The 17806-nt window shown below is 36.1% G+C and overlaps 4 protein-coding genes across 4 annotated transcripts; all 4 read right to left on the bottom strand.

Moving 5' to 3' along the window:
• Window positions 1–908: 908 nt before the first annotated feature.
• On the bottom strand, window positions 909–3265 carry LOC111795627 (triacylglycerol lipase 2). The gene is made up of 9 exons (XM_087123692.1): window positions 2820–3265; window positions 2617–2721; window positions 2388–2528; window positions 2206–2316; window positions 1976–2119; window positions 1855–1895; window positions 1681–1760; window positions 1503–1598; window positions 909–1417 (listed from the first exon to the last, which is right to left on the bottom strand). Exons 1-9 carry the CDS (start codon window positions 2964–2966, stop codon window positions 1098–1100), a joined length of 1185 nt encoding a protein of 394 aa, XP_086979818.1. The 5' UTR covers window positions 2967–3265; the 3' UTR covers window positions 909–1097.
• A 774-nt stretch (window positions 3266–4039) lies between these two features.
• LOC147792751 (uncharacterized) lies at window positions 4040–6679 on the bottom strand. The gene is made up of 5 exons (XM_087123693.1): window positions 6388–6679; window positions 6146–6218; window positions 5680–5744; window positions 5225–5334; window positions 4040–4589 (listed from the first exon to the last, which is right to left on the bottom strand). The coding sequence occupies exons 1-5, from the start codon at window positions 6502–6504 to the stop codon at window positions 4307–4309; spliced, it is 648 nt and encodes a 215-aa protein (XP_086979819.1). The 5' UTR covers window positions 6505–6679; the 3' UTR covers window positions 4040–4306.
• Window positions 6680–9042: 2363 nt separating this feature from the next.
• LOC111795753 (ethylene-responsive transcription factor 3) lies at window positions 9043–10410 on the bottom strand. Its single transcript, XM_023678318.2, has 2 exons — window positions 10251–10410; window positions 9043–10147 (listed from the first exon to the last, which is right to left on the bottom strand). The coding sequence occupies exon 2, from the start codon at window positions 10109–10111 to the stop codon at window positions 9455–9457; it is 657 nt and encodes a 218-aa protein (XP_023534086.1). The 5' UTR covers window positions 10112–10147; window positions 10251–10410; the 3' UTR covers window positions 9043–9454.
• A 2571-nt stretch (window positions 10411–12981) lies between these two features.
• LOC111795328 (zinc finger CCCH domain-containing protein 3) lies at window positions 12982–16695 on the bottom strand. The gene is made up of 7 exons (XM_023677671.2): window positions 16284–16695; window positions 15619–15797; window positions 15415–15468; window positions 15076–15192; window positions 14673–14984; window positions 13788–14033; window positions 12982–13549 (listed from the first exon to the last, which is right to left on the bottom strand). The coding sequence occupies exons 1-7, from the start codon at window positions 16333–16335 to the stop codon at window positions 13202–13204; spliced, it is 1308 nt and encodes a 435-aa protein (XP_023533439.2). The 5' UTR covers window positions 16336–16695; the 3' UTR covers window positions 12982–13201.
• Between the last annotated feature and the right edge of the window lie 1111 nt (window positions 16696–17806).

Genomic DNA, 17806 nt, shown 5'->3' with positions numbered 1-17806 from the left:
GATGAACAATGAACATGAACGATACATTTAAGTAATAATACGAATCTTATCTTCCGAGATCACCAGCCTATATCATAATTTTTGTTAGGGAGAGGTTTCCACACCCTTACAAAAAATGTTTCGTTCCCCTCACCAACCGGTGTGGAGTCTAGTTTCTTTTGTATTCAAATCAATTATCAAATTGAATAATTTTGAACTTTAATAAGCTCAAGCAATCCAAAACTTAAATCATAAGTTTTATAAAGTACTCTCTAAGTTCCATACAACACAAGCTCTTGAGGTTCTAAAGCAACAAAAGGGCAAACACATTAGGTGCTTTATCCTTCTTGCAATGAAGTAACACTAATTAGAACCATACATAAAAGCACACTAGAGAGCTCCATGGAATATATAAGAGATACAACCCGACAAGCCAACCAACCAGCTCGGTGAGGATGAAGAAGCTTGTCAAATGTTTCAGGAAGCTCAAGAAAATGCTGGTGTCCTCACACGGTACGAAGCACAAACAGGAGACTCCGGCTTCATCTTCGCGTCGGTGTGCTGTTTTCTGTGAAGAGCTTTTCCTGTCATCAAAGAGGAAAAAGTGTTACGGTTCTGTTAGCAACGACGTCGATCGCAATCCTTTTGTAGCAGCTCGTCTTGCAGCACAGGGTCACTTCAGTCTCAGGCCAAACGTCTATCTCTGAGAGAGAACGGTCGGTTTTGTTTCAACTTACAATTTGCTATGATATAGTACCTGGTTTAAGAGATATCTCGTTTAAACGTCGTCATTTTGGTCAATCCCTTCTATTTTCTTTGCTCGTGTCGAATGATAATGAGGGAAACGACATTCCTCGTCGGTTTATCTGTGTGAGAGAGCTGTAAAAGGCCTCTGGTATTCCTTGACTATCATTCAATAAAGCCAACACTAACAGCAAAAATCATTCTTTCTATACTTACATAATAAGTTACAAACAATCTAAAGCCGACCCATAACCTCTGTCGACCAATGCAATATTTCCTACTAGTCATCGTTCTACAAGTCCATCGACACCAATGACTAAGTGCACTTAGATATATTCGAGTATAGACATGATATTCACACAACATGAACATATTCATTGAAGCATAAAGAAAGCGATAAGAGGATCATACACAACTTGCTTAGCGTTTTCTCCCATGACAAAATCAGCATGAGCATAATCTTCTCTAAACTGAACCACGAGCTTATCTCCGTCGTGATCTTTGAAGTTATCCAACAAGAGTTGCACATCGTTGACATCGGACAAGGCATCAGCACCTCCATAGGTAAGAAAGAGAGGGAAGTCATTAGGAATGCTTGTCATATTGTACGTTGGAGGAGTCGATTGCCCATAGTGTTTAATGTTTTCGATCACGTCAACGTAGTCGTACATTGCTATGGTTCCACTTCTGATCACTGCCCATAATCCCCAAAACAATATTTAGACCGCACAAAACAACAACAAAGATTCAAATATACTCAGAAGAGCCTTGATCCTTACTCTGAGACAGATGGATCATGTTCTTTGTTGCCGTTGGCTGAGGTTCATGGATTAGAAAGTTTTGAGATACAGATGGATTGAGACAGCAATTCTGGCCTATAATCGAAACAAAATAGCGATAATTCTCTCTACGAGCTCGGTTCGAAAATAAAACAATGAACTAAAACAACGTTCGAACCTGTGAAAGATGTCAACAAGTTGATACAATCAACTCCTGGCTTTGCACAGACCTCAACAAGAAGCTGAATTGCAGCCTTCCTATTTGTTCATTCAAAGTAAGTACAGAACTAAATGAACTAGTTTCACTAATCTAATAGTTTCCTTAACAAAAGAGAAATGGTCAAGTAGTTACCCTCTTGGATCAAACTCTTTGACACCCAACCAGAACAAGACCTGTTACGACGGATAAAAAGAATCGGCAACACGACATAACTCGACAGTAATACGAATAAACGTAGAATCGAATATTGTACCTCACCGAGAAAGTTATCAGCAGCGTTTCTCGCAATTGGGGAGGTTACATCACCCAAATGGGCAATTGGGCTAATCAAAGCAGCTGATATCAACATGTCTAGCAATTGGTGTTTGGAAAATGCAGCAAGAGCAATCAATGTTCCCTTCAATCCAAGAAGTTCTCCATCTCAGATACAGATAAACATACTCTAACACGAAGATGCAAAGAAAATGCAATGCTTAAACTAACCAATGAGTGTCCAACATAGTGCATATTCTGCCCAGTTCGATTATGAACATATTGGAGAGTGGCAGGGAGATCAAAAGCTACCAATTCATCCCATGACCAATCCCAGAAGCCCTAAAGAACAACTCAATATCAATTTCAGCAGCAAGCAAATCAAAATGGAAGCAAGAGAAACAAGCAATTACAGGATCATCAGGGCCTAGTGAGGTATGTCCTTGGCTAAATTTAGTTCCACGGGTGTTGGCAAGCCACACATCAAATCCTTTATCTGCCAAAACGAATGCCAAAGAACTTTCTGGAGGAAGCAACAGCCATGTTGCCGCATCCTTACCATCACAAAAAGTTCGTAAAACCAATCCATAAACACATCATCCTTTCACAAGAAATTACGGCACCAAAATCAAAATTACCAACCATTAGAAGACCATGTTGTAGCAGAACTGGAGGCCCATTGGCTGAACTCGTCCGTCCCGATGGGATTCTCTGCATGCTGAGTATAAACCCATCGTTTGTAATCACCTGAAAAACCCAAATGGAAGATCATTCTGTGAATCAATTAGGTATTTCCAAAAAAGAAGAAGAAGAAGAAGAAGAAGAAGAAGAAGTCGCTATATTACTAGATGTTCTTCGCAAGCGTAGTTGTGAGGCTCCACTAACGATTTACAGATACCATCGACTGAGCCAGGTTCCAATGCAGAAACTATTATGAATCCACAAAGCAGAAGTAAAAGAACGATCGGATTGAAGGGATCGGGCGAGTTCATTTTGATTCATGGTGTAACACAGGAGTTTAGGAATTTTATATCGACGCTGGCTGAATAGGAGCAGAAACAAACAGGAATTGAGCAATCACAAGAATTGGTATCCGCTTCCGCCCATCAGAAGCCACTGATCGAGGGCATCTAGTGGGGCCGACAAGTCGTTCCATTGTCAAATTAACATTACGCTCAAGGGAAAAGCCTTAGTGTTCATCGGCGACAAGATTCCACAATCGAACAAGAAAGTTCCTAGGCTGCTTCAAATGCCAATTTCAGCAGCAGGTCGATTTCAATAAGATGAACATTTGATATTATCCATTGAATTCAATAAGATGAACATTTGATATTATCCATTGAATTTGGTATTTATTGTAATAATCAATGCCAATCATGGTTCATCACCATTAATGCCTCCATCCGTGGTTTTATCATAATTTCTTTGATGCTTGTTGATTGCTCTTAACGACAGAATTCCGAGTATTTTAGTAAGAAAAGGCCAAACCCAAGATAATTTTTATTTTTTTATTTTTTTATTTATTTATAGAATATCTCAATTTTATTCACGTTATATCAAATAAAGTATATAATTTTTTTAAAAGTAAACAATTATTTGAGAGAATTAATAGTAAGAAAAAAAATCCAAAACAATGTTAATTAACACCAATTAATTAATTAAATTACAAATTTTGATACAAACCAAAAATTTAATTTATAGAATATTCAATAAATTGCTAGTAAAGATATGTGGTAGTTTCGCATTGCTACCTACATTATTTATTTATTAATAATTGCTACTCTATAAAAAAAATCTAAATTTATATAAAAACAATTTGATCATCTTAATTTTAAACTATAAAATTTTGTCCTGATAAAATAATTTGGGTTGACTTTGGTCGTTGAAGATGAAATTTTTTTCACCATTCCCTCAAAATAACAGTAAAAAAGAAAGTTACATCCCTATGGTCGTTTGCTTGCTTGAAACAAAGATAACTAACTTATTCAGGACAAATCCAATACAAAAATTTGGCACTAGTGCCAATGAAGCTCTGATTGTTACTGAGGCTTTTGCTTTCTGTTCGTTCCAAAAAAAATCTCAAAACTGGGACTAATGATTTCAATGCGTATGTAACTTTACAAGTTATCCAATCGAAACAATTTAGAAAACAGAATTGAAAACTTATAATAAGTTACCAAACTAAGATGTGTTGTATTGGAAGGGAGAACTCACATTTTCTTTCCATTTTTTTACTTGACAAAAGAAGAATGAGGCCTTACCGGTAAACACTTTACCTGCCTGGTTATGGTGACGACAAAAGTGAAAGTTCAAGAGACATTGCGCCGTTTCCTCATGATGCTATTGCTTGCTTGGAACTGGTGACTGTCTCCTCACGTTCTTGTGCTGCAGCATCTTTTGGAGTTTTGTTCCTTGTTTGGCTGCTGCTGCTGCTGCTGCTGCTTTCTTGCTTCCCAGCTTTGCCTGATGATCTCCTGAATGGAAAGTTCAGCCCTTTAGGATTTAGCCTCGTGAGCAATTGCCATCTAGGTTTTGCCTCCCCCAATAACTTCATCTGCTCTCGTCTAAATTGCTTGTTGGCGTAACGTTTTCCACCTCGCCATCCCAAGCAATATCTGCACAATCCACATTGGGTAATGATTACCTTAGAGAATGGAGCATGGACAAAAAAAGTTCAGATAGTAGTGTATTGAAGTGCAGAATTCAATGATCGAGCTACGAAGTAATGAAGATAGAAAACTTGGTGTCTTTCAACCCATTAGGGGAAGGGAACGAAAGGTTTATGGAATGAATCACAAGTTTCTTAAGTCACAAAATGTGAGATCCCATATCGGTTGGAGAAGAAAACGAAACATTCCTTATAAGGGTGTGGAAACCTCTCCCTAACAGACGCGTTTTAAAACTGTGAGGCTCACAACGATACGTAACAAGCTAAAGTAGACAGTATCTGCTAGCAGTGAGCTTGAGCTTGAGCTCTTATACAAAATACTTGAAAGACGGTTACATTAGTTGTTGATTTATCAGGGCTAATGAAAGAGGCCTAAGTGGCCCTTATTATCACAAAAGAGTCATATCTCATTCGAATAAGTAACAACTACCAGTGACCATCTCATGACAGGGAGGAGGATAGACTATTTTTCTGCATTTAATCCGCCTCAAAGAATGAAACTATATGTCCCTAAGAGTTTAAAGTCCATATGATAATGAAAACAATTGCATCATAAAAAGGGATTAGAACGCAGAACCAGACCCAATGATCAAAGAAGTTCCAGCAGTTGCAAAGCAAGCAGGAGTACTGATCTTTCCAACATTAACAGCCTTTGCAACTTCCGAATGCTCAAGTTGATGCTTTTTTCTCATCTGCCACGAAACAGAAACATAAATGTGAATCTAACCATTATTCGTGTAGGGGAGATGGCGTAACTAGTGCATTCATGCGCAAATGAAATAACGGGCTCAGAAGTGGCAGTGCACAAATTCCTTTAGTGTACTGTATGTTTGATAGGGCATGAATCTCTCAAATTTTTAGTGCCTAAAACAAACCCTAACCATGCATACACTCAGGAAAAAATGGATGAAGAAAGTGCTTGCACGGTTGTGCCAAGTAGCCATTAACTTCCTTGAAACAAAAGAGAACACAATGGCTATGCAATTATGGTTGGACTACATTCAAATAAATTAACAGATTCACACGATAATGCTTACAGCTTCCTCAATAGATTCAAGCCTTCGGTCAACTTGAACATTATGATAGTGGCGTAAAGTGTAACCTGCAGCAGAATCAATGCAACCTTAACTTCTGCTAACCTCTAAAGCATACAATCAACAGACAATTCATTGAATCCAAAACACAAAACTAAATAGATTGTCATAATGTTTTATAATTCATAATAAGGTATCTTCAATTTAAAGATACCAATCCCTTCTCATTCGTTTAGTTTGGATGTTAATTGAAGGCTTTGCTTGACAAAAAAAATTCAACGTGTATCCATTACAGCTTCTATTAGAGATAGGCTTTCTTCTTATATAGGGAGCAAAGCTACAATATCATATCATAATCTAACGTTTGGCCTCTTAAGCCTATTGATTCTTTAACACTACAAGGATAATCAAATGCAGAATTCAATGGAAAAACAATAAGGGGAATGAAAATTCAAATCACTGAACTCACCGAACCAGGCAGTTGCAACCGATGCAATAGAAGTCCCCACTGTAAAAACCACCCTATGCCTTTCGAATACATCCTAAAAACACGCAAGACCAGAACCACAATGTAAAACAATGGAGAAGAACAAAGGGGTTGATTACATCTTTGAGAAAAAAATTGAACAAAAAATCCCCATAAGCATTCAGAACATCGAATTTCAATAATCTACAAACATTAACAAACTCAGCATCCGAAAATTCAATCACCTTGGTAGAATAGAAAGTATCCTGAATGGCCGTCAATGAATTCACGGCCTTCCTCTTCAACCTAGGAACTGCAATCGAGCGTATAATCGAAGTTCCCGAGGCCTTTAATCTCTGCATGGTGCATTCTAAGCAGTTCGTGGTTCAGATTTCGGGATTGAATACTCTGAAATTCGACGATTTCCGCCAAAGAATTCGAGAAGACCGCGATCCTCCTGCCTTTGTTTCCCTTCAAGAATCCAATTCCCCTTCGAGGATGATCGGCCCGCCAAAAGTTGAATCCCGACAAAATTTTGGGCCAATTAGCAACTTAGCCCATTAAACGAAGTTTAAAGATTAGGGTATTTACACCTTACACCATTTCCGAAAATTATTTACAAAACTTACCCGATTCTCTAAAATATTAGAATTTCTGTCCTTGCAATTAAATTAAATGGATTGTTAAATTATGTACCTAAAATATAAGCAAAAATTTCACATTATTTTATCCTTTCAATAATACATCACGAACACGTTCATGCATCAAATATTTTTATTTTTATAAGAATCTTAAAAGTAGAATAGGGTTAGGTTAAGTTGGGTTATGAACCCTAATTTCGGGTTGGTCAGGATGACTCGACCAAAAAAGTTACAATCCACGAACATAACCAAATTTTTAGTTTTTCAAAAATTTCAAACCCATACAACTCGATCTATACTAGGTGCATTGAATAGTTCGAATTCATCCAGAGACACTTTTCGATTGATATTCTCTAGTGAACAAAGACCAAAATAGAATTTTCTTTAAATTAAAAAAAAAATCAAAATTAAATAGTAACAAAAATTCCAGGAATATAAAAAGAACAATGAATTGAAAAAGTGTTAAATGAAAAGAATATTGTTAGGTAGAAGGATGAATGGTGCCATTTTGGCCATATCCACCGAACAGTCAGCATTGAAAACAAATATCAGATTGGTTGATAGAGAGACAAAAATCGCCGGCGGCCATGCACCCTACCCCTACCCATGCCGGCAAGAACTCGATCGATACTTATTTCATTTTCGAGTAAGTCAGCCAACTAGACTTCCAGTCGTCATTAACGTGACCGACATATACTCAAACCCTTAGCCTCATTGACATTTGAAAAACATTTGAAAATTGGTTTTATGAAAGCTATAGGCTAGCCAGCAAATAAGCAACAACCACGACTTTGATAAGGGTAGGAAGAATTGACGACTAGTCACGTCTCCTATTGACATGATTCTAGTGAATAGTATATACACTCTTGTATTAACCTAACAAAAATGATAAAGATTGGTCTACATGAAAGCAAGTAGAAGAGATTTGGAATAGACGTGTAGTCATAGGCAGTACGCCTTACACAAGTATGACCGTGACATCTAGCACGTTATCACAGGCAACACGTTTTAGACAAGTATGACCATGACACTAAGCCTTGACATCCAACACCCGACCACAAACAACACGCCTCAGACACCTATGAGTATAATATATTTTAAGAAGAAGTTTTAATTAATACATTAGGGTTAAAATTAGAAGATCTAAAAGCAAGGAACCAAAAGGAAGAAAGAAAGCAAACGAAAATATAGCCTAAATTTCCCATATGTTATGGTTGGAAGTTTATATCATAATTGCATGGCCCAAGATGTTTGAGAGTAAAAATGAAAGAAAAGTGAACAAAATTATAACACCTGTATCATACTTATTGGCTGGGCCTTCCTTTCAAATCAATCTCAAATATTTTGTTCAATTTTTCACTCCACTTCATTTTTTCTTTTTAAATCACAATTTCAATCTCTACATCTTAGCATAATATAAGGTTTAGTGCATGCATATAACAATATCTTAACGACACGTGCTATCGGATTCAACTAAGACACAATTGCAGGATAAATTCAAGAACACCATATCATGTTCGAGTAACGTCGAAGAAAAGAAAAGATTACAAAAATTAAAACTTAGCAATATAAACAGAGCTTCAAAGGAAAGGGAAAAAGGAAAGGATGATAGCTAGAAGTTAAGATCAAGGGTCAGCCAGCCTCACCATGATGATCATAAGGAGGGTGTGTGGCTTGGCTTGGCTAGGCTTAGCTTGTTGTAGATGCAAACAAAACATGTTAAAACACAGTTGGGGGAAATTGGGAAAAACCCTTTGAATCAGTTTTGGGTTCCTTTTTTCAAGTTTTACTGATTTGGGTTTTGCCAATATGAGAGGTGCAAGCACATGGCATTGGGAAGGAAAACTGAGCAAAGTAATGCAATTGGTGAAGGCCTACTAAAGGGGGGAAGAACTTGGGAAGGGTGCCTGCCTCTCTATTGGCTTTAGGGCACGTTGAGATCAGAATCAGAATCAGAAATGGTATGGCAAGAAGAATCAGCAGGCAGCATCACATGTGCAATAAATGTTTCTTATCAAGAACCCTATCAGAGAAATCAATGAATGGCCACCTTCATCAGCCCCCCCTTTTGAACCAAGCCCCAAAGCCTAAACACTCAATTTTCTATCCTCTTAGAAGTAAAAATCAGGAAGAACATGCCCCTTATCAGTGCCTTCCCCAACAAATTTTCAGATCAAATCACCATCACCACACAGAGAAGAATGCAAGTCAAATAGATATGAACATAATAACTAGAGATAGATGATTAAGCGAAGAGAATGGCAATAAGACCACTGCAGAGTCTTTAAATTAGATGGGTAATCTTTGTACAGAAGAGTATGGATTGATGATGTGAATCGGATCAAGAAAGGAAAATCCCAGATCAGATACACAGCACAGCATAGCATAGCTTAAACGATGCTAAAAAGCTTCAATCAAACACAGACAAGATTATATCGGCCATGGCCGTCAAAGGGAACCCAGTCTAAAAGTCTAAGAAAGTAAGAGTCGACAGACAGGAGGGAGAGGGAGGGAGCGAGCAAATTCTCTTCAACTTACCACAATATTTGAATTTCTTTTTTCAGTTTAGTGTTTTTTCCCAAGAAAATAAGATAGAAAAAACAGAAGAAATGTGGAAAATGAGAGAGGATCATTGTAAAACCCACGATGATATGAAGCAAGAACAGGATCATCAGAGGCATAAAGCAGTAGCTTGAAGATCATCACCAGTTAAATCCACGACGTCCATGGGAGGTGGTAAGTTAAGATCGAACGGCAAGGCTCTACGGAAAGAAGCGAGAACACAGACCTCATCATCATCAACAACCGAGGAGGAGGAATCACAGTCGCTATGGCAGTCGTCAGGCGAAACAGGCTGCACCGGCCTCCGGGGAACCATCGACAACGACGACAAAGGGTTAGAAATCCGCGGCCCACTAAACGACTCAACAGTGGAACTCAAGCTGCTCGACGTAGGCCTATTAGCCTGGACACACTCAATCTTGCCAAAACCGTTCGAATCGATCAAATCCGGCGGCGATTGATAAAACGGAATAGGTTGCTGAATCGAAATCGTCGATGGATGTAAAGGAAAGTTAGTTTTGGCCTTGGCTCCACGGAGGGACCGAGCAGCAGTATCGTAAGCACGAGCAGCCTCTTCAGCGGAATCAAACGTACCGAGCCAAACCCTAGTTTTCTTCCAGGGATCTCTGATCTCCGCGGCGTATCTTCCCCAAGGACGCTTCCGAACGCCTCGGTATCGGATCTCTTTGAGAGGATTCTCGCGCTGAACGGTAGATTTCGGCACTTCTGTCGCTGTAAATGGATCTGAGGGCCTGCCTCGCCGCATGGATGAAAGAGGAAAAATCTTCGAACCGAAATGAGACTAAAAATAAGAAGGCAAAAAAAAAATAAAAAATAAAATTGCAGAAGATGGCAGATTGCTGAGAGAAAAAATGAATTGATCTGCTCAGAGCGACGGCTACCACCTCCTTTGGAATCCGACTGTCAATTTTGAACCTCCATTTTTGTCTCTGGTTTTTCTTCTTGTTCTTCTTCTTCCTCTTCTTCGCCTCCAACCTCTATACGGCCGGTTTTATCCCTCTCGGAATGAGAGATCCGGGTCGAGGTTAATTGCTTCGTGTAATTATCATTTTTTTTTTTTTTTAATTAATTGGAGATATGCGGTAAAACTAAAAAATAAAAAATAAAAATATAGGTAGGATAACCAAAATACCAAAATACCCCTTGCCTCTGCAAGAGCTAAAAGACAAGCCATGTACACATCTGTCATATACGTACACTCAACCAATATCCCTCGATAAAAACACCCATTTCTTTTTTTTTTTCTCTATTTTTTTTTTTTATAAAAAAATTATTATTGGTATGTCTCTTTGCTGACATCCTATACACCCTTTATGTTTCAATCTAGTGTCGAGTAGTTTGCAAATTTAAGGAAGATTGGAGCGTTAATAGCCTATTGATGAGCTCGGATTCGAGTTACACTTTCCTATTGGTTAACTTTGGTTTTAAACGCTTTTCAACTGCCAAATATGTATGTATGTACTTATTCTGTGTATTGAATTGTGACGCGTTGCAACATTATAATTGATTATATTAAGTACTGTGAGTTTTTTTTATATATAGAAACTCGAGATGTGTCTATATGTGTATAGAAATTGTAGTAATTACCTATCTATATGTACGAGAATTACGTTAGAATATAAAACAATTATCTACGTGTACATCATAAATATTTTGGCTAGGTCAGTTACCATATGTAAGAGCTCGAGTCAGCCTAATATTTTAAAAATGTTAGGTTACATGCATGTTAGGTTAGGGGAAGGACCTAAATAGACATATAATTCTTTTTTATTTAAAAAATGTCATTAACATATCTTTTATACAACCAAATACAATTAATGATATTAACGACAAAAAAAATTGTGATCCGATAAATATTATTTGAACAAAAACCACACATATTTACTTTTTACCATATATAGGGAAGAAATGCAAATATTTACTGCAGTCGATAATAGAAGTTTAACTTTATATTTAATGATATAATGGTATTTAATTTATTTTAAAATCACATTTTTGTATCATGTATGTACATGCCTTTAAATAAAAAATAAAATGAAATGGTAATTCGGGAGAAAATAACCGAACCGGTTGGGCCGGAAATCAAAACCAGGGAATCCAATAGAAAAATGGACACGTCATCAAGTTCTTTGTCCGCATCCGTTTGACTGGCTTCGGTGGGCCCACTGCCACCAGAGTTCTCCAACGCGCTAGGACAGCGTGTGTGGCGTTTTCGTGGGCCCCACCTATTCTTTATAAATAAGACGCCACCTTATATCCCACTCTTTTTATGTTCATTTAATTAAGCCCTCCAATTTCTTTTGATTAAATTAGTTTATTTATTATTATTGGTAAAAAAAAATATATAATCTTTACCATTTCGAAATTAATCTTAATTTAAATTCTAATTATTTTTTAGAAAGATGAATTGAATTTTCTTAATTATTCCATGAATATCAAATAATAGTTTATCAATTATAAATATATATAAAAGGTTAAAATAATAATAATAATAATAAAGGAAAATCAATGCCTAATAATAATATAAATATATATAAATTACTTTAATTAAAAAAAACCTTTAACTTTCAAATTCTTAATAATTATCCATTTTTAATGATATTTTAGAATTACTTTCCTATTGAAATATTTTATTTATTTATTTATTTTCAAATCTATAAAATAGGGAATTACTTTCGGATCGAAACATTTTATTTATTTATTTATTTTCAAATCCATAAAATACGGGTAGGAGTACACCGACACTTATAGTAAATAAAAATAAATAAAAGGGCAAAAAAAAAAAAAAGAAATATCAAGGATAGGTCATATCCATTTCTATTTTATTTATTTAAAAAAAAATCAATTTATTTAAGCAAAAGGTTTTATTTATTTAAAAAAAAAATCAATTTATTTAAACCGGAGAAAAGGTTGCTTATGTGATACACTCAACTAAGCACGCCTTGTAACTTAATTTTTAATGAGTTAAAATATTAAAAAAATTATTTCTCCTCCTATATATAAAATATTATTTTAATTAATTAACTCATTAAAATATCGATATAAACATCGGAATTTGATTAATTTTATTAGAGATTTTCAAAGAACATGACATGTAATCCTTCCCTTTGTTACGGGTGAGCTATATATGAATGGGTCATTAAGATTTATAAAAGGCTTCGGGTCGATTTAACCTTCGTTAACAAGATTGTGAGTCGATGAAATTGATTTACTGTGGTATTTTAAAAAAAGAAAAATTTTGGGAAAACAAGACAATTTAAAAAAAAAAATCTTATGCTGCCTTAACAACTAACATGTTGGTTGTTCATGTCTGGTTCACAACCATCCACTAATTTCCAACTTTTCAAGATTCAAAGAACTTTCTTCCATGGATAATGTTTCTAAAGGTATAGAGATTATATATATATATATATATATTCTAGGCATTTATTCAAGTATCCTAGAAGTTACCACAACGTGACAGCTACATTGAATAATATTTTCAAACCGATAAAGATCAAACAGTAAATGAAATGAGAAATTTTAAGCACCAAAATCTCATCAGATTGCAAGCTTAAATTTAAGTCATATAAGCATAACTGAGAAAGGATAAACAGCAGAAAAGGGTGGGATTGGTTGGTTTAATTTCACCTGCACTTTATTCAACACAAAAAATGCCTTCCCCTGCCCCACAACAGATGACTCAAGTAAACAAATCTCCAAGCAACTTGTTTTCACTCCCACATTATCACAGGTGAAATTGGGGCATAGGGGAGGTATAAAGTAAAGAAAATTTGTAATTCCTTGACAACATACTAAACAACAGAGTCAAAATAAAACAAAATAGCCATGGTTTTCAACCAGATTGATCTTGTAAACTTTCAGAACCACCTGATAATGAGCATGAAACAGAGGAAACCTCTTCAGCTGTGCCATCATCGACTTTCGTATCAGTAGTTTGCTGTTTGTTGTTCGGAGGATCAGCTTTCTGAACCCATTCAGACGATTTGGATATCGTCTGGGGCAAGGTATCGTGCGATGACAACGTATAGTTGTTGCTGGGATACTTCATGAAAGATGAATTGAGCACAGGCAGAGTGAAGCCATAGTTATAAGGATATGTTGCAGATGGGTGGTCAAATTTACAACTTGGGCCATACTTGCAGAGCCCATACATACTGTAGTATGAACATACAGCTTGCCCCTGTATGAAGCAGCAAAGTAAGAAATCAATCACTGTGTAGGAGATGAGGAATAAAGATATAACTGATTGATTACCAGCTAAATGGATTTCAAAAAGGAACTCAACAAGCTGCAGAGATTTAGAGTATGTACTTGATCTGTCTTTTAACACTTCATTGTGATTGGAATGATTCATGATCCAATTTCTACTATAAAGGAATTTCATGAGTTTTTGTATGATTAAGAATATGAACACTTACGGGTCTTGAAGGAAGCCCAAGCACATTCGTTGCTGATTGTGCAATTCTTTGTTTCGGATGATGAAACTTGCAATCAGATCCATATTTGCATGTGCCATTGTTCATAAAATAACGGCATTCTGGTTGATCGGGTCGATCGGGTAGCGTTAGAGTTGATGTTGATAAGGCCAACTGCCCATTAGAATGCGAGTCTTCCAAATTGACAGAATTATAACCAAGATTGGGAAGAACAGGACTGACATTGCTCTGATAGAACATGATAATGATCACAAATAGTACACACCATCAGTAAATCAAGAACTTCTATTCATTTGATTTCAAACTACATACCTAGGCAACTTTATCAGTAAAAAATTACCCAAAAGAAGAAAAAAAATTACCTTGTTTTCTACATAGTTGATAAATATACAGAAGTTAGAACAAAAAAGAAACACGTCTGCTGGAAAATCACATCTCTAATCCTTTATATGTCAAAAGTTTAATAGCACAAGATATTCATGGCCAACAGAAAAATGTTGAAATGACAACACTATCTAGCCCACCCATCACGACGACAGGCACATCTAAACTGAAACAGTGGGAAGATCAATACCTTCTATCAGGCAAGAAAGAAGCATGCTAATGTACAAGACAAGCAAGCAGATCTACAAACAAAATTGAAACAACCAACACATATTCTCAAGAGCTTGAAACAGCTACTAGAAAATTCTGAACATCCCAATTTTTATCACTAATGTGCATCATAATGGCTGAGCAGCCGTCCTCAATGGCTCCAGGATAAGGCAGAACCGCAAGGTTCTCACATATTTCACGCAACAAATCGTTTATAAATATGCAAGGCATTAAGAATTAAGCTAAACCTTGTTCATTCAAACGGGTACTTACCACATAAGTGTTCCAGTCTTGAGCAGCTATGGCACCCTGTGGTGGAGAAACCAGGACAGGCACATAAGATTGTTGGCCTTGTACACATGGACCAGGCATGTATTGCACTCTAGGCAATGACCAAGCAGGAATTCCACTAGCATATGGTAAACCAGATGAAGGCATGAATGGAGTGGCTGCAGAACCCAAAGCACCAGGTCTAGCTTGAGGTAACATATTCCCAACTGGTGCTGGCTGGGGATGATTAAACTTGCATGAAACTCCAAATTTACATGATCCCGTGCGCAAATAATAAGAACACGACTTTTCTTCCTGAGAAAGCACTAGGCTCATCAAAATCATTCCAACTATCTAAGATATCGATACGCAGGTAGCATAAAATTGATAAACCAAGACCGCGCACCTGTCGCATGGGAAGACCTAAAATGTTAAATGTAACAGGCCCAGCTCCACGCCTATCTCTTGGATGATGATACTTACATGATCCTCCATATTTACAGGTCCCCGTCTTCAGAAAATACTGCAAACACGTTCGAAAATTAGTAATAAAAGTCATAAGAAACTGCAAAAATTGTCACCAAATAGCCCTGAGATGAATCTCCCCTAAAGGGTCTATCTCATTTCACGGCTCTAGATGGTTTTCAAATCAAGGCTGTCAAAGAGTTTCAAAAGGATTATCGTGTAGGTTAAATTACGACACGACTCCATCGAAATCTAAGAAACTTAATCCCAACAATAATACCTCACAGTCGGGTTGCCCAATTCTTTCTGGCAATTCCCCATTATAAAGAGCACCCTGTATGATCAACAAATAGCGAAAGAAATGCGTTACTCAATCATCAGTAGATAGAAGATCATGAGGAACCATGTATATCATAGATGATTGTGCGACATCGGCGTCAATCGAGAGATTCCAATGTTCTTGCAGAAGCAAAATAACTTATACCTGAGCAACGTAGACAGGATGATTGAAGCGACAATTACTTCCATAGCTACAAGAGCCAGTTCTCATATAATACAAGCAATCAGGTTCGCCAGGTCGATCAGGGTAAGGGCTTGATTCTGCCGCGTCGCCTCCATCTTGATTATCGCTAATTTCCAACCGCCAGAGCGCCTCCGAGACATCTGATTTCAAAGAGGGGAAAATAGAAATCAAGAAATCAAAATGTGATGAACAACACGATGATCTACACAGCACCGAGAACTAACATCCTTCGTTTTATAAACCGTCAGAAGATGCTCCAACGCTAAATAACTACAAGCAACAAAATCGATATAGCCAAACACGAAGAAAACGAAATCTCTCCATGCCTCAAATGCATCAAAACACAACAGAAGTTCTTCAAAACGAGAGAACCGATGAGGCTTGAATACATTTAACCAGAATCATCTTCAATGAAGAAAGAAACATAAACAGAAGAAAACAATAAAATCGCTAATCACACGAAATTTCTTACACACTCGAACACTTGGAAGACAGCTCAAACTAGAAAAAAAAAACCCGATCACAAAAAATCCAAAGTCATTAGATGGTTATAACGAAAAAAACAAGGATCAGATCCTAACAATCACACAAAAGTGCATAAAAAATCGTTGAAGCTTCAGTGTTACCAGGGGATTGGTTAGGAACAGCATTCCTCTGAACTTGCAGATTATCTGGCATCGGTCGTAGATATTCAAAAAAGGAAAACCCCTTCAAATGCTTTTCAAATCCAACCAATCAAAGCTGAAGAAGCTCCTCAAATCTCCCGGGAAAATTCAGATAACAAACAACAAAAACGCCCCCAAATCGCTCAGAAATTCTCTTTCACAAATAAAAAACTCCAATAAATGGTGTGATCTTCCTCTTATGAAAAAGATGATCCCAGTCGGAAATTGAAGAGAGAAACCAATTTAGAAATCTTATTAAGGAACCAAGGCGAGAAGGGAATCGCGGATAGATTGTGAAGAATCAATGTAAAATCCACTATTATTCCAATTCGATAAATTCCTTTTTTTTTTTTTTTTTTTTTCACTTTTTTTTTTTTTCTCTCTCTCCCTCTCTCTCTCTCTCCCCAATTAACGATAAAACAAGTTTCTTCACGCTCGTGTACGAATAATAAATACGGCAAGTATGTGGAAATGACCATTTTACCCTTTATTGTTCGCCGATGATCGTAATTAAGAGTGTAATTACGTCCTTAATTAATTCATTAGTACCAGGGCGTGTTGGCTTCCATTATTATCTTTTATCTTTACCCATTTTTTTATAACTTAATATTTAACAAATTATTTAATACACCATTATTACTTCATATTTTTGGTTGCTCTGCTCATTATCACTAATTGTAATGTAAATAAATTCATTCACAAAAATAATAATAATAATAAATAAAGCCTACTAATTCCCATAAATTCATTAATTTCCTCATTTTTATTTATTAAACCCTATTATAAGCTCAAAATTACAAAATAATAATAATAACAATAATAATTGAAATTTAATATTTAAATTGCAATATTTATTCGAGTTTAAAGTACAATCCGACGAAGATAAATATTTAACTAATTTTTTATGGGAATTAGAATCTAATTATTAATGTATTAATATTGAAAATTACGATGAAGAATAAAGTGTAAAATGTATTTTCTTTATTTTTTATTTTTTTTATTTTCAAGGAAATTATTATTTATTGTCTTTACTCTTTTTTCACTTTTTTTAAAATTAGAGTGGGCCTCAAGAATCCACGATTCCTTTTTCTTTTTTCTTTCTTATTTTTATTTATTTTGAAATTTCTTGCTTCTTTTTAATTATTTTTCTTTAATAATTGCATGGAGTTATAAACGTGTGATAGAAACGAAGACCAAGAATCGTCACGGTTAGAGTAACAATATGTTGAAATGTAAATTGCACACTATTTATAATTTTATTCTCGGTACTGACTTTCACTTAGTCTTCAAGACTCGCACTATAAGTACGACGTATTATTTATGAGCTATTTTACTAACGGACTTGATCTTCGAGACTTGCAGTGTAGACACAGAAAAGCACAATTGAACCTTCTTGTGCGCACTCGTTCGATAAAATAATTATTAAAAAATTACTTTAAATATAATAATATTAGAATTAACATAAGTCCATAAGTCAAGGGTGA

The sequence above is a fragment of the Cucurbita pepo genome, chromosome 5 (assembly GCF_057944985.1).
Source record: "Cucurbita pepo subsp. pepo isolate OVF chromosome 5, ASM5794498v1, whole genome shotgun sequence".
Classification (NCBI taxonomy): Eukaryota; Viridiplantae; Streptophyta; class Magnoliopsida; order Cucurbitales; family Cucurbitaceae; genus Cucurbita; species Cucurbita pepo.
Note: the sequence above shows the minus strand (reverse complement) of the source record. Positions and strands in the feature narration are given on the sequence as shown.

Excerpts from the sequence above, each read along its gene's own strand:
- LOC111795627 (XM_087123692.1), bottom strand. The coding sequence starts at position 2,966 with ATGAACTCGCCCGATCCCTTCAATCCGATCGTTCTTTTACTTCTGCTT. Across the intron at positions 1,761-1,854 it reads AAAGAGTTTGATCCAAGAGG|GAAGGCTGCAATTCAGCTTC; the intron begins GTAACTACTTGA and ends ATGAACAAATAG. Across the intron at positions 1,599-1,680 it reads CTTGTTGACATCTTTCACAG|GCCAGAATTGCTGTCTCAAT; the intron begins GTTCGAACGTTG and ends TTTCGATTATAG.
- LOC147792751 (XM_087123693.1), bottom strand. The coding sequence starts at position 6,504 with ATGCAGAGATTAAAGGCCTCGGGAACTTCGATTATACGCTCGATTGCA. Across the intron at positions 6,219-6,387 it reads ATACTTTCTATTCTACCAAG|GATGTATTCGAAAGGCATAG; the intron begins GTGATTGAATTT and ends GCGTGTTTTTAG. Across the intron at positions 5,745-6,145 it reads GGTTGCAACTGCCTGGTTCG|GTTACACTTTACGCCACTAT; the intron begins GTGAGTTCAGTG and ends ATTCTGCTGCAG.
- LOC111795753 (XM_023678318.2), bottom strand. The coding sequence starts at position 10,111 with ATGCGGCGAGGCAGGCCCTCAGATCCATTTACAGCGACAGAAGTGCCG.
- LOC111795328 (XM_023677671.2), bottom strand. The coding sequence starts at position 16,335 with ATGCCAGATAATCTGCAAGTTCAGAGGAATGCTGTTCCTAACCAATCC. Across the intron at positions 14,985-15,075 it reads TAGGTCTTCCCATGCGACAG|GAAGAAAAGTCGTGTTCTTA; the intron begins GTGCGCGGTCTT and ends GTGCTTTCTCAG. Across the intron at positions 13,550-13,787 it reads TTGGGCTTCCTTCAAGACCC|GGGCAAGCTGTATGTTCATA; the intron begins GTAAGTGTTCAT and ends TGCTTCATACAG.